The 15,021-nt window shown below is 63.5% G+C and overlaps 2 protein-coding genes and 1 long non-coding RNA gene across 4 annotated transcripts; 2 read left to right on the forward strand and 1 right to left on the reverse strand.

Moving 5' to 3' along the window:
- The first annotated feature begins 3,410 nt into the window (after window positions 1-3,410).
- BTC (betacellulin) lies at window positions 3,411-7,767 on the forward strand. 2 transcript variants are annotated; one of them, XM_055796513.1, is made up of 6 exons: window positions 3,415-3,572; window positions 6,409-6,504; window positions 6,787-6,904; window positions 7,035-7,181; window positions 7,464-7,571; window positions 7,663-7,767. In XM_055796513.1, the coding sequence occupies exons 1-5, from the start codon at window positions 3,497-3,499 to the stop codon at window positions 7,567-7,569; spliced, it is 543 nt and encodes a 180-aa protein (XP_055652488.1). In that variant the 5' UTR covers window positions 3,415-3,496; the 3' UTR covers window positions 7,570-7,571; window positions 7,663-7,767. The 2 variants fall into 2 exon arrangements, with proteins under 2 accessions (XP_055652489.1, XP_055652488.1); XM_055796514.1 differs by lacking the exon at window positions 6,409-6,504 and having other exon boundaries at window positions 3,411-3,572.
- A 2,417-nt stretch (window positions 7,768-10,184) lies between these two features.
- LOC129783941 (uncharacterized) lies at window positions 10,185-11,106 on the reverse strand. The gene is made up of 2 exons (XR_008746126.1): window positions 11,008-11,106; window positions 10,185-10,244 (listed from the first exon to the last, which is right to left on the reverse strand). It is a non-coding gene; the product is annotated as an uncharacterized LOC129783941 (long non-coding RNA).
- DCTN6 (dynactin subunit 6) lies at window positions 11,098-13,229 on the forward strand. Its single transcript, XM_055797735.1, has 7 exons — window positions 11,098-11,193; window positions 11,267-11,331; window positions 11,407-11,512; window positions 12,023-12,111; window positions 12,310-12,357; window positions 12,638-12,780; window positions 12,888-13,229. The coding sequence occupies exons 1-7, from the start codon at window positions 11,171-11,173 to the stop codon at window positions 12,984-12,986; spliced, it is 573 nt and encodes a 190-aa protein (XP_055653710.1). The 5' UTR covers window positions 11,098-11,170; the 3' UTR covers window positions 12,987-13,229.
- The last annotated feature ends 1,792 nt before the right edge of the window (window positions 13,230-15,021 follow it).

Raw genomic sequence — 15,021 nt, forward strand, 5'->3', positions numbered from 1 at the left:
CACCGCACCGGAGCATCACGGAGCCGGGTGCTCGGGTGCCCGCTGTGCCCCGTGCCTTCCCAGGGCCACGCCGGCTCCTGCCTGGGTACAACTTAACGGTTGTAAAGAAATTAATGCACCTTGCCAGGGCATCCCTCTGCTCTCGGGGGTCGGGGGACAGAGGCCCCCTCCTGCCATGGCTGGATGGGGTTGCGCTGCCTGCCCTCACTGCTCAGCATCACATCAGGGGGTCCGGGGGGCACCCCAGGTACATGCATCAAGGGGACACAGGCAGCCAGCGCCCTGCCTTTCCACGGCACGAACGGCTCCCTAAAAGCAGCTCCCGGTGCCCGAAGCACCCAGCCAGGAGATGCCTGTGGCACAGCAAGATACAAGTGCCATTTTTTATGCCTTTCCTTCTGGAAAGCGCTTTGCTGCGGATGGAATGTTCTCAGGCCAAGCTCATCTTCTCCAGGCTTTTGCAGGCTCATGATGGACAAGGATGTCAGCAAGCCCAGGCCGCGGCCAGGCTGTCTTTAACAGGGTTATGCAGCCATCTATTCTGTCGCATCATGTGGCAGTTTCTCGGGATGGATCCTGGCCCCGGGCCTAAAACAGCAGGACACAAATTCCAAGTCTGCTGGCATTTCTGGAGCGGCCAGGATACCGGCTGCCTTGCTGTACGTCGGGCAGCATCAGCATCACAGGTCTCCTTGAAACCTTTTCTCAGCTTAGGAGGAAGAAAAATAATGCTGTTATCCTGCGGGAACTTGGCGCCATGGGAACCGTGTGGCAATTTCCCTGCCCCTGGTCTCCCACGCTTTTTTTTTACTTTCTTTTGCAGAAGGTGCTGCGTGTTCCCATGAGCAGGAGGTTTCCGAGGAGAGGGCAGGGCAGGGCACAGCCACCACCCCCTGCCGTGGTGCTGGGTGCCTGGGTGGGGTGCTGGGGTGCCAAGGGCTGGGCTGTGTGAGCCTTGAAGGCCCCTGCCAGGCATCCTTGGGCTCCAGCTGCCATCTGCTGGCTACCTCTGTCTGGTCTCATCAGCATGGTCACCCCTACCTGGTCTCATTGGCATGGTCACCTCTGCTTGCACCCATCAACATGGACACCTCAGCATGGGTCACCTCTGCCTGGTCTCATCAGCATGGTAACCACTACCCGGTCTCATTGGCATGGCCACCTCTGCACAGCCACCTCAGTAGAGCCATACCTGCCTGGTCTCATTGGCATGGTCACCCCTGCACAGCCACCTCAGTAGAGTCACACTTGCCTGGTCTCACCAGCATGGCCATCTCTACTTGCACACATCAACATGGACACCTCAGCATGGTCACCTCTGCACAGCCACCTCAGTAGGGCCACACCTGCCTGGTCTCATCAGCATGGCCACCTCTGCCTGCACTCATCAACATGTGACTCTGCTGAGGTGTCCACCTGCATGGTCATCCCTGCCTGCTCTCATCAGTATCGTCACCTCTGCCTGGTCTCATTGGCATGGTTACCTCTGCACAGCCACCTCAGTAGGGCCACACCTGCCTAGTCACACCTGCCTGGTCTCATCAGCATGGCCATCTCTACTTACACCCATCAACATGGACATCTCAGCATGGTCACCTCTGCCTGCTCTCATCAGCATGGTCACCACTGTCTGGTCTCATCTGGCATGGTCACCTCTGCACAGCCACCTCAGCAGGGCCACACCTGCCTGATCTCACCAGCATGGTCACACCTGTTTAGCCACGTCTGCCTGGTCACCTCTGCCTAGTCTCACTGGCATGGTCACCCCTGCATAGCCACCCCAGTAGGGCCACATCTGCCTGGTCTGATCAGCATGGCCATGTCTGCTTAGCCACCTCTACTTGCACCCATCAACATGGACACCTCAGGAGGGCCACACCTGCCTGGCCACCTCTGCCTGGTCTCATTGGCAAGGCCAGCTCTGCCTGGCCACATCTGGGGTTGACACCCACTTGGCCACACAGGTCCCTGGGCCTCCCTCAGGGAAGGTGTGATACTCATGGTGACAGTGAGAGCAGAGGACACAGGGCCAGCAAAAGGTGCCTTTTTGGAGATACCTTCTGCCAGTCCTTCCCTGCTCCTACTGGAGAATGGAACCCATTGCCTCTGGTGACACCTCCAGGGTCTTTTAAAATCCCTTTGAAATGCTTTTTCTCCCCAGTTTTGTCCAGATATGAAGGATGCTGAAGGGAAACCATTTTCTTTTGGTGGGCACAAGCATCCAGCTCCTTGCTTTTGCCCGCCCCACCAGGATGAAGCCAGCTTCTCTTAGCTGGCACCATGTCACATCCAGGTGCCAGCTGCCAGTCTCCCCAGTCTTGCCCAGGTCCTTGCTGTCCCCACTGGAGCTTTGCAGCGTTGCTCTGATGGTTTAGCACCCATGGTCTGTTTTTGGGGGGCCAGGGCTGGGCTCTCCCGCTGCGGCCAGCTGGGAGCTGGGGTAGCCGTGAGCCGAGGGATCTGCAGCACCGGCACGCCGGAGCTTGCAGCTGAGTTTTTTGGCTTGCCGGGGCTACGGAAGCTCGCTCGCACCCTGGCCGGTGGCCAAATGGCATGGCTGGGTGGCTGCCAGCACCTGCATTAATAGCTGCCAGCTTGCGGTTTGAGGTCACCCGTTCTTTCCAGTCTTTCATTTCCCCCCACCTCAGAACCCTCCACTCCCTTATTTCATGCCTGTAACGCCCCCGAGCAGGCAGCAGCCCCGCCACCCCTCCCTGCCTGCGCTCCTTTCTGCCCAGTAAAGCCCTTTTGCTTTCCTTGGGGCCAGAACAGCATCAGCTCCCGGCGCTGAATCCCTGCTGAGCATCCCCAGATGCCAGGAGGTGACATGCCAGCATCCTGGGGGACACCCTCAACCCCACAGGACTCTCCTGCTCCTCAGGACATCGCCTGGGGGACCAGAAACACTGTCCCAGCCACCCCAAGGCCAAAATACCCACCCCAAGGCCAACGTGCAGGAGGCTTGTGCCAAGGCACAGCCCCTCACAAAATAATTTGTGGCTGCCGTCATCCCCCGCTAAGGGCTTTGGAGGGTGTTTTATAGCAGCTCGCTAGGAATAAATTTCCCTTTCCGTAACACGCTGCTCAGGGATAAATGGCTCTGGGGAGGTGAGGCCAGGCTCGCCCACTATCCCTTTGGGCAGGGGAACGCCCGGACCCCCCCGCCTGGAAAGCAAGATGGGGGGTCCCTCTGGCTCCCCGAATCCCCAGGGATGCTGGGGCAAGGCACCTGTCTGCTCGGCATCCGCTGCGCTCGCTGCCGCTGGCAGGGTGGCTGATGCGTGGGGAGGGGGCACGCGTGGGTGGGACACGCGTGGGGGAGCGAGGCTGAGGCAGGGGGCACCCTCAGGCCGCCGGGGGCCGTGTCCGGCGGGGTGGGAGCCGTGCAGGCGGAGGCGGCGGCGGAGGAGGAGGAGGCGGAGGAGGGCGCTGGTGCTGGCAGCGGCCGCCCCGTCCCGCCCCGCAGCCGCCGGGCACCGGGCAGGCGGCGGCGCGCATGGAGGAGGCGGCGGCGGCCCCGGCCCCGGGCGGCGGCCCTGGTACCCTGCTGCTCTGCCTGGCCCTCGCCTCCGGTAAGCACGGGGGTCCCGGGCTGCGCCCCCTGCCCCCCCCCGGCCCTGCCCGCTGCCACCCCCGGCCCCCTTCTCTCTCCGTCCCAGCCCGGGCTGGTCCCGCTGCTGCCCGGTCCCAGCTGGTGATCCCCCACCTGCCTCCCCGTCCCGTCTCGGTGCTCCCCCGGTCCCATCCTGGTGCTCCCCTGTATCCCCCCCATCCCATCCTACTGCTCCCCTGTCCCATCCCACTGCTCCCCTGTATCTACCCCGTCCCATCCCATCCCGCTGCTCCCCTGTATCCCCCGTCCCATCCCATCCCGCTGCTCCCCTGTATCCCCTCTGTCCCATCCCATCCCACTGCTCCCCACTCTGATCCCGCTGCTCCCCTGTATCCCTCCTGTCCCACCCCATCCCGCTGCTGCCCCTGTCCCATCCCAGTGCTCACCGTGGCCACCCTAGTGTTTTCTCCAGTCCCAGCCCAGTGACTCCCTGTCCCCCCTGGACAATCCCATCCCAGTCCTTCCCCCATGCCCAGCCTGACATTTACACACTCCTGTCCCTGTGCTCCCCCATGCTTCCCTGCACCCATCCCAGTGCTCCCCCATGTGCCCCCAGGTCCCATCCTGCTCCTCCCCACCATCTCATCCTCTCTGTCGTGGCACCTTGGCTCTGAATCCCTGGACCCTATGGGGCCAGCATGGGGCTGGGGTATCCTGGCTGGACCCTGGAGCAGGGCTGGGATGCTTTTACCACCTGTTGGTGGAACGCTGCTGACAGATGCCTGAACACCTATGTTTGGCCGTCCTAGGCAGCACTGGGGATGGGGGATGCTGCAGATGGGGCATGCTGGGGAGGGGGAATGCCAGGGAGGGGGGAGCCGGTACCTGTTCAGCAAGTGCGTGAGCATCCCAGTGTTAGTTCCATAGTGCATGGGCAGTGGGCAAAGCAGGCAGCTGCCTGCTCGGGCTGGCAGGAGATAACCGCAGGTTATCAGCCGGGCTTGGCAGCACCCCCCAGCAGAGAGCGGCAGCCCTCAGGGTGTTTTTTTAGGGGGGGCTTCCCTTCTGTGGGGAGCAGTTCGGGTTTGGCATTTTGGCAGGGCTGGTGACAGTACTCGGCAAAACCTGCCAAACCTGTGCTGGGAGGAGGAAATCAAGGGTGGCCAAGCTGTTTTGGGGCTGGGGTGCCCATCACGCCAAGGCAATGCCCTGGGAAGTTGTTCTGCACTTCAGGCTTGACCGAGGGAGTACAGAGGGTGTTACGGCAAAATAATCCGGTGTTTGGGATGCTTCCCCGGGTTATCTCCAGCAGCTCAGGAAAGGGTGCAGCCTTAGATAGCGGAGCCGGGCTCTCCGTGCATCAAAAGGATGAAGTGGTTTGCACCTGCAGCTCCTGGGCGCTGAGATCTGGGTGTCAGGGGGCACACACACCCCACACCCCCTGAGCTGGCGGTGCTGCCGGGGCGGTCCTCGCCAAGGGGCTGCCAGCCCGGAGGATGCCAAAGCTCTGCATCTGGTTGCAATAAGGGTGGGGATCTCATCTTGGTGGAGATCTTTCCGTACCGAGCTGCAAACTCGGTCACCAGGGGTGAAGTCAGCCTCCCTCCCTGCACCGCCATGTGTGTGTCCCTGCTGCCCGCAGCTGGTTCCCAGTGGGGCAGCCGCCCCGTGGCTCATCCCCTGGCTCCCACCAGGCAGCTCCCACCCAGCTGCCTGGCCCAGACCGGGCGGTGGGCTGTCTGTCCCCACCGGGCTCTTTGGGCCCGGGAGGGGATGCTCACTGGCGAAGACCCGGCAGTTCCAGCCCTGGCTTGGCTGTAGCTCTGTTACCCAAAGCACGTCGTTAGCGTGGCGGTGGCTATATATAGCCAGGAGGGATGCGTGTGCTGGGAACGGCTCTGCTGTGAGACAGGGGGACACCAGAGGTTTGGCCAGGCAGCCCCCCCCGCTGCTGCCAGGGTGGGACAATGCATACCGGGGATGAGGCTGCTCAGGCTTAGCTGCCCAAACTTCCCTCTCTCCGGGAGGCCTTGATGTGGCCGAGCTGCAAAGTGCACCCACTCTGGATGGAAACACCCCCCGGCTTCAGCGTGCCACCACCGTGGGAGCCACCCAGCACCCTGCCCCATCAGGCAGGACCTGTCCCCGCTCCCCTGGGTGCCACCCAGCGGGGTAAATCACTGGGGAGGGCCAGGCTGGGAGCGGGCCGTGCTGAGTCAGTGCTGGTATGCCAGCGATCCGGTTACTGCCGCCGTGGCGTGCCAGGGCTGAGCTGGCCCTCAGCTCCTTGGCTTCGTCCCGTGGCCACGGCGAGCATGACTGTCGCTTTCCCAGCTCGATTCGTGCCAGGTATCCCAAGCCCGGGTGCAGCGGTGAGCGATGGTGGTGATGGGGATTGAGCGCTCGCACACTGGGAACAGCTGGGCTTTGGTGGGTGCTGACTGGCAGCATGGCCATCTCCTCGCTCCTGTGGCTGCTGTGGTTTTCCCAGCTCGGAAACCCAGGCTTTTCAAAAAGGGCAACGCAGCAAGCTGGGGATCCCTGGGGATCCCTCCCTGGGCATAGGAGCTGCTGGCTGCTGGCAGGCAGGGCTGTGCCCCCCAACACCCACCCCGCTGGCTGCTGGACCCCTGGTTTGTTGGGCGGAGGAGGCAGGCGGGGACCGGCTTTCCCTTCTCCTCATCCCTGGGGAAAAGCTGATGCTGGCAGGGAAGGGGGGCCATGGGCACAGCTGCGGAGCCCTTTGCCGGTCCCCTCCCTGCGGCTGCGGTGGGGCGGTGGTGGCGGTGATGCCGGGGTGGGGGGTGGGGGCTGTGGCCAGGCCCCTGCTCTGAGCCACCTCCGCTGCGTTCCAGGCTTGGCGTTCTTCACTTGCGTGGGTGCCGACACCAATGTCACCGCCAGCCATGGCACAGAGGGGTTGGCCTGCGACACGGCCAAAGGCTGCACGGGTAAGGCACCGGGGCGAGGATGCTCGAGGGAGCTGGCAGTGTCGGATGGGCACTGTGGGGGAGAGGGACGGGGTGGAGGAGGGGCAGGGTGTTTTGTCTAGCATAGCTGTGTGGCACCCACTGAGCTGGGAGACGCCAAGGCCAAGGACACATGTGCTGGCAGCTCGGTGCAGCTGGCCGCGCTCAGACCTGCCGTGGGGATGGACCAACCCCGGGATGCTGCTGTCTCTGAGCAGAAGCGTAACCCCCCATGGGGGGGTTCTTTGTCCTTGTCACCCCCAGGGAACGTGACGCAGCTGAGGCGGCAGGGTCACTTCTCCAGGTGCCCAGAGGAGTACAGTCACTACTGCGTCAAAGGGAGATGCCGCTTCCTTGTGGCTGAGAACGCACCAGCTTGTGTGTAAGTCACTGGTGGCAGGGACGTGGTGGCACAGGGTGGGGGTGCTGTGCCCGTCGGCCCTGGGCGAGCGGGACGATGGTGGCACGGGGACCATGGCAGTGTTTCGGACCCTCCCTGTGCCACGGGGCAGATGCGAGCGAGGCTACACGGGGGCTCGCTGCGAGAGGGTGGACATCTTCTACCTGAGAGGCGACCGGGGCCAGATCGTGATCATCTCCTTGATCGCTGCCATCGTCAGCCTCATCATCCTCATCATCTCCGCCTGCCTCTGCAGTCAGTACGTGGAGAGGGGGACACAGGGTGGGAAGGGAAGAGGCAGCTCTGGATTAGGAGGGAATGCTGCCCACCTCTGCCAGCTTCGGGCAGGTGTGGGCTGCCCTGGCCGGGGTGCAGGCTCAGAGGGTGCCGGGAGGTGCACGGGGCATTGCTTCGGGGCTGGAAACTGCAGCCTGCATGGCTCCTGCACGAGGAGAGCAGAGGGTGGAGGAGGAGCAGCACTGCTGCCATGCCTCATTCCACCTTTTTGGTTTTCCCCTTTTTAATTACTAATTAACTCCAGCCACTGTCGGAAGCAGCGTAGGAAGAGAAAGGCGGAAGAGATGGAGACGTTGAACAAGAATTTGCCTTCCAAAAGTGAGGACGTGCTGGAGACGGGCATCGTGTGAAGGTGGGTGTGGGCGGCCAAGTCTGGTGTGACGGGAGACCCCCCAATGTTGTTGGGGGGACACCGAGGCCAAAGACCTGCTCTCTCTCTGCAGGAGCACCAGGTACCTGCAGGCGGGTCCTGGACAGCAGCACCGGCTGGTTCGATGGGCGAGGGCTAAAATTTACAACGGCTTGAATAAAGGGGTGACGGAAAGGTGTCCACGTGTCGCCATGGTCCTTACAGGCCCCCCACATCAGGGGGGGGTCAGGCCCCAAAGCCCCCCCCCCCCCCCCCCCCCAGCGATGTTTTCCCGCCATTTTGCCTTATCCCCCCCAAGCGGGGGCCCTGCCTTTCCCCGTCCCGCACAGCCCCCAGCCCTGGCCGGGCCAACCGGGCGTGGAAAAGTCTCCCCGGTAACGGAGAGCTGCGGTGCTGCGTCGGAACCGATAGGGGGCGCCGCGCCGTGCTACCCCCGTACCTGCCAGGGGACGCCGCCGCGCCGGGGCAGGTGCACGGCGGCTCCCGAGGCTTCACATCCCCCGCTGCCGCCAGGGGGCGCCGCCGCCGCGGCGGTGGCGGGCGCGGGGCCCCGGGGGCGCTGCCGGGGGTCCCGCCGGGCCACCACGGCTGCTCCCGGTGCCGCCACCCTGCCTCCCCTCTCAGGGGCCGAGCGGGCACCGGTGCATGCGGGCCTGCCCCGGCTGTCCTGTCTCCCCGAGGCGACCCCGGGGACGGCTTTCGCGGTCCCGGCAGGAGGTGGCCGCTGCCGGGCTGTGGAAACCGTCCCCTTCCCTCTCCCCCGCCGTCGGGCTCCGGTGCGGGAGCGGCGGCACTGGCCGCTGCCTGAAGCTCGGGCCTATGCCCTGCCGACAGGCAGCGGGAGCCGTCCCCGGACCCCGGCTGCTGTGGCCGCAGAGCTCTGCCCTGCCAACCAGGGGTGAGCGGTTCATTGCCCTACCCCCGGTGCGGGACACCCCGTAGGTGCCCGGGCAGGGACCGGTGGCTTTCAGCACCTACCCTGTGGTGTCCCCTCCCAGGACCCTGTGATGCTGGGGGTCCCCAGCAGCTCCCCATTTCAGCCATAGGAACAGTCCCGACTCGAAGCATGACCTGGCACCTGGCTGTGGGGGCTCCACGTCATGCCTCCACACGGTACCTGGGAGAAGCGGGGACCCAGCAGGGCTGGGGGTCTCCTGGTGCAGCCGGTGACCCCTCCTCTCGGCACAGGCTGGTTTCTTATACCCAGCTCTTTCCCAAGGCAACTGTGGGCAGAGCAGAACCTCCTGCCCAGTGCTGGCTCTGCCGAAGCTGGGAAGACCTCACACTGGTAAGCGTGGGACCTACTACTAGGGCAAACTGGTTTCCACTGGGCTTCAGCCTTTGGCTGGCCCTGCCTGACATCATCCTTCCAGGCGGATGCAGCACCATCAGGCACTGCCATGGCAGGGCCGGGGGCAGCTGCAGGCCCTGTGCAAAGCCCTGCTTCGACTGAAAACCTTCTTTTTCAGCTCAAAACGTGCTGTGGTGGGAGCAGAGGCCACTTCATGGATCCACACGAGCTCCTGCAGCCCTGCCGGTGAGAGCCAGGGTCAGGCATGTTGGTGCTGCATGTTTGGGGCAGCAGGAGTGAGCTAACAGTGACCAGCCCAGATGCCACAGGCACTGGTGTGCTGCTGGCCCTGTGGCTGCTGGTTGTTACGTTTGTGCCGCTGCAGCATGGGTTTTTTGGCCAGATCCAGGATCTCACCCACTCTCCCAGGGAGAAATGGGATGTTACTGGTGTCCCATCCTGATCTCTCCCTCCCATGCAGGTACGTGGCACTGGCCAGCTGCTGCCAAAAGCGCCGGTGAGTGGCCAGGCAGAGCTGCCCATGCCCAGGAGGCAGGCAGGGTTTGCGGGACCAGCAGCTCTGGGGCTCTCTGGGCCAGGCTGTGCGGTGCTGTCGGGAGCTCCGACTGTCCCATGTCTCTCTTTGAGCAGGGACAGACAGATGGATGGACAGAGGAGCCCCAGGAAGAAGCTGGGTGCCCTGTGCATGGCCCTGCTCCCGGCATGGACTACATGCCTCCAGGTCAGTGGTTTGGGCCCCCATTTGGTTTAGGCCCAGCTCCATTTATGGGTCCCATTTGTTTGGGCTCCTGTTTGTTTCTGGTCCAGCTCAGTTCACAGCTTAAGCCCGGTTCAGGCTCCTGTTTGTTTGTTTCTGGCCCCATTTATTTCAGGTCCTGCTGATGATGGCTCCAGTTTAGTTTGCAGGTCCAGTTCATTTCAGCCCCAGTTCACTTTTGGTTCCTGTCTGTTTCTGTACCAGTTTTTCTGATCTGGCTTCAGATCCAGCTCGTAGATGGCTCCAGGTCATTTCCATGCAGCTCACAGGTGGCTCCAGCTGATCTGCTGCTCCTGTTTGTTTCTGGTCCAGCTCAGTTTTGGCTCCAGTTTGTGGATGGTTCTGGTTTGCAGCTCCAGCTCCTCTTCACTTCCAGCTCATTTTCAGCACCAGCCTGTTTTGGCCCGGCTGCCCTGTGGCTCATTACAGCTTGTGCTTGTTAAAATGATCTTGGCTTTTGGCCAGGTCATAAATCAATCAGTCATAACTCGAATATGAATATTAAATGTCATAGTTGTACACACACTCACTGATCAGTTTGTGTTTATTAACGATTCCAGCAGCTGCACACACCTTGAATAAAGAGCTGGACACACAAGGACGTTGTGAAAAGCGCCTCTCGCCCACCGCTGAGGCCGAGCTGGACCCGGCGTCCATCGCCCCCCCATGCTGCGGGGACCCAGCGACCGGACCCTTCCTCCGGGGGGGCCCCCGCACACCTCTCCGTCCCCCCCCCCGCCCCGGCCCCGTTCTCAGCCCCGGGAAACGCCCGGCCCGCGCTGCTGAGACCCCCCCAGGGACCCTCGAAACCCGCCCGGCCGCTCCCGAGCCCCCGCAGCCCCGGGCCCGGCCTCCACCAGAGCGGGGAACGGGCGTCCGGGCTGCACCGGGGGCAGCGGCGGGGCCGGGGGATCGCTCCCGGGCCCCAGCAGCGACCGAACGAGCCGCCCTCGCCGGGCTGCACCCCACGGGGCCGGGGCCCAGACACCCCACACACACACGGGGCCGGGGGCTCGGGCTGCCCGCACGGGCCGGGCCCTGCGCTCCGCGGGCCCCGGGCTGACCCGGCCCCACCGCCCGGCCGCAGCCCCCCGCACACCCCGCGGGTCGAGTCCCCACCCCGAGCCCCGGGACCGGCCGGCGCAGCCCGGCTCCAAAGCCGCCGGGCCCGGGCCCTGCTCCGCAGCCAGAGCAGCGGCCGGACGGGCCCGAGCCCCAGCGCCCCGCAGGGCCCGGCCCGGCCCCGCCGCCCCGAGCCCCCGGCCCGGCCCCGCCGCCCCGAGCCCCCGCGCCTCGGAGGCCTCCCCGGCCCCGGCTGCGAGCCCCGGCCCGGCCGCTGCCCTCCTCACCTGGGCCGGGTGGCGGCTCCGAGCGCCGGGGGCTCCCGGCTGCAGCGCCGCCACCTCACGGAGGGGGGGAGACCGGACCGGCCCAGCCCTGCGGCGGGGTGGGGTGGGGTGGTAAGATGGCGGCGGCGGGGGCGGCCCCGCGCAGGCGCGGCCCGGTGCTGTCATGGCGGAGAAGGTGCAGAAGAGGTGAGTGCTGGCCGGCCCCCGCCCGCTCCCTCCCCTCAGCCGTTCCCCTCACACCCCCCATCCATTCCCACAGCGTGAAGATCGCGCCGGGGGCCGTGGTGTGCGTGGAGAGCGAGATCCGCGGGGACGTGACCATCGGTAAGGGGCGGCCGGGGGCGGGGGCGGGGGGCGGCGGGGGGCGGCCGCGGGGTAACCCCACGCCGCTCCCCGCAGGACCCCGCACGGTGATCCACCCCAAGGCCAGGATCATCGCCGAGGCGGGACCGATCGTCATCGGGGAGGGCAACTTGATCGAGGAGCAGGCGCTCATCATCAATGGGTCGGTCGGCAGGCGGGGGGTGTCCCCACGGGGCTCCCCACGGGGGTCACCCCCGGCCGCCGTCTCAGGGAAGGGGGGGGAGGGGGCAGCCACCATCCGTGTCCCCCGGAGCCCGGCGGGTGGGCAGGGGTCCCTGCAGGGGGCTGGCTGCGCTTGTGTTTGCGGTGTGGTGTTTCCTGGGTGTCCCGAGGTGGAGACCCTCCATCCCTCCTGTCGGACCTGCCCTTCTGCTCACCGCTTTCCAAGCTTAAAAATCTCTGGGGAGGCCGAATTTAAAACAGAAAACCCAAACTTTTCCTGCTTTTATGTGTGGCACTGTGGCTAGGGGAGAAGTACACCCCCTCTGAATCCTTCTCAGATCTCTAGAAGGATCCTAATCCCAAAAACCTGATGCTCTCACTGGATGGAATGGGATATCGGTGACATCAGCTGCTCACACAGCTGAGCTGCCAAGCAGGACGGTGTCTTTGTCATCTCAAAACCTGAAATGTATTCTTCCATCTTCCACAGGTATCCAGAGAATATTACACCCGAAGCGGAGGAGGTGGAGCCCAAGCCAATGGTCATTGGCACCAACAATGTTTTTGAGGTTGGGTGTTGCATCCTTGCGGCGCAGGGAGGTGGAACGCCCGATACACCGTGCCTGGGGATCGGTATGGGGGCAGGCACACGGGGGGCTCTGCCAGAACAGCCCAGGGCTTTTTTGGGTGCAGGGTGGTGGTTGGAAACGGTGCCAGGGTTTACCTTTTGGAATAGAAGCAAAACACTTTACAGTTTTCTTTAACACAGACGTGTAGATTCCCAAGCAATGAAGGTGGGAGATAACAACGTCATTGAATCCAAAGGTAAGTCTTGGCTCATCATCGTGGCCCTGGTGAGGTTTTGCTCTTGCAGATGCTGGGAGTAGCGGAGGATTGCGTGTTGGTGCCTTGCTGTAGCTGAGGCCAAACTGCAGCTTGCCACGAAGCTGGGATTTTCACACAGAACCCACCTGTGTTGCTGCCTTGGTGGGAGCTGGCTCCGGTTCCTGGTGCTGAGCAGCTCATGGTGCTGTTGTTTGGTGGTGCAGGGTTTAACCGCACTGTGGGCATGGCTCTCACAGGGATCCCTCTCTTTCCCTGGCAGCATTTGTTGGCAGGAATGTGATCCTGACGAGTGGCTGCATCATCGGGGTCTGCTGTAATGTCAACACCTACGAGGTGATCCCTGAAAACACCGTCATCTATGGGGCTGACTGCCTGCGCCGTGTCCAGACCGAGCGGCCACAGGTGGGTGCCACACGCAGGTGCCACACTGTCACCCTCCTGTCCTCTGCAGGCTGCCCGAGCGGGGGGCAGCGGGGCTGCTGGCTGACCTCCCCTGCCTCTGTTTCCAGCCCCAGACGCTGCAGCTGGATTTCCTGATGAAGATCTTGCCAAACTACCATCACCTAAAGAAGACCATGAAGGCCGCGTCCACTCCGGTCAAGAGCTGAGCACCTTCTGCTGCCGGTGGCCGATGGGGGGGGTTGTTTGGTCCTGCGAAGCACTACGTGGCCCCCAGGAAGCAGCTAGTCTCCATGTCCCTCATTCCATCTTTGAAAACAAAAAAAAAAGTCTTGCTTCCTTGTGTCCTTTATTTATATGCCACCGAGGATCTCGGACTGGCATTGGATCCGCTGTCTCTTGTGCACTAACTCTGTTGCATGTGATTTGTTTTAGGAATAAAAATGTCACCTCATTTCTGTCGAGGGGGTCTGCAGTCCTTTCGGCGTCAGGTAACGCTGTATCCCGGCCCTATCAGGGTGGACTTTCCCTTGCCTCGGGGTGTTTGTCCCTGCGGACATCCCTGCGGACAGCCCTGGCCCTCCCTGCGGACAGCCCTCGGGAGCAGCCCTGGCACCGCTCCCGCTCCTTCCCCGGCTTTACCGGCAGAGGGAGATGGACCCACGCTGCGGGAGAGCGGGGAGGGAGGGGTGTCCGGGCCCTGCACCCCCGGACCCATGCGGATGGTGGGTGGGAGAGGCTCCAGGGCTGGTGCTGTGCTCTGCCTCCTGCTCGGCTGCCCTCCCGGAGAGGCCGGAGCGGAGCTGAAGCTCCTCCGTGCATCAGCCCTTCTGGTGAGCTCCAGGCAGGTCCGCACCTCCCAGCCACCCTTGAGATTCCCCGGGGATGTTAACAACTTCCCCATCTATCCTTGTACGGCACAGCCCCCTGCTTTGCCTTAGCGTGGAAGGAAAATGGTGTTGAGACAGAAATTCCTGTAGGAAGCAGAGAGGAGAGGGCATCCGCAGCTGCTGGCCGAGGAGGCCCGGGTACCTGCTGGGCATGGGGTTAGATTCGGGACCAGGAGATGCCAAAAATAAAATCCCACCGTTTCCTGGCTTTGCGATTCCAACCCAGGGTCTGGCACTGCAGGGAAACCACAGGTCTTTCCCGAGCTGAGCACAAGCAAGGGCTGCAGACATTGTCGCGGTGGCTGCTGGTCTCTAGCCCACCCGAGCAGCCCCCCCAAAGCTTTCTGTGGAGCTGCCCACGGAGGGGGGAAAACAGTGGGACATGAAACACATCTTTCCTCCCCAACTTCTCCCCTTGCTGAAAGATCTTTTGCTGGGAATTTACCCCCAAAGTGAGACACTCCAGTGGATTTGGACAATTAGATCGGTCCCCACACTTTAGATTCCCTCTGGGGGCCGCCTGCCCTCATAGGCAGACGCTTCCCACTCCCCCAAATCTGGCTGGCGCGGCGCGTTTCCATCTCCCTCCCAGCACGAGAGGTTCTGCTCTGGAAACCCTCTGCTCTCAGCCAGTGGCCGCACTGAGGCCGGCAGGCAGCTGCCCGCAGGCCCAATCTGGCCACCGAGGCGCAGAAAGGCGACCCGTGACCTTAAATGCCCCCTCAGTACATAAGCCCCCTGCCATCGGCAAGATGTCCTCAGTGTCACCTCCGGTCCCCACGTGCGGTGTGCGGGCAGCATCTGCTCTGGGTACGGCTGCTGCTCAGGTGGCTTTCATCCCGAGGGTGTCTGTCACACCGCTCCGGAGCTGGTGTGGGGTTACAGCCCCATCCGCAGGGATATGGCGGGGCTGGGGTCACCCCCCCCCCAAAAAAAAAAAAATATGTAATGGGGCAGAGCGTACGTCCCAGCGCAGGGTCACCCAAAGCCCAGCCTACGCAGGAGTGGGGTGGCAGCCTGACTGCGACCCCAGGGCCAGGGGGGGAGGGAACATGGGTGGCAGAGCCCCCACCGCCCCTGGGTCCTGCCAGGGCTGGGGGCACAGGGGTGGGCAGGGCTGGCACGGCACAGCGGGGACCCCTGCTCCAGTGTCACCTCCATCACACCATGGCCAGCCCTCGGTGGCCCGCTCCCTGTCCCACAGCCCGTCCTGCCCCTGCATCCCCCTCCTGTGCTTTGTGTTCCCAGCACTGTCCCCTCCTCTGTCCTGCAGCCGTATTCCTGGGGCTGTGTCTTGTGTCTCCAGCCTTGTGTCCCGTGTCCCTGGGATTGTGTCCTGTGTCCCCAGCCTTGC

Source organism: Falco peregrinus, chromosome 2, assembly GCF_023634155.1.
Source record: "Falco peregrinus isolate bFalPer1 chromosome 2, bFalPer1.pri, whole genome shotgun sequence".
NCBI lineage: Eukaryota > Metazoa > Chordata > Aves > Falconiformes > Falconidae > Falco > Falco peregrinus.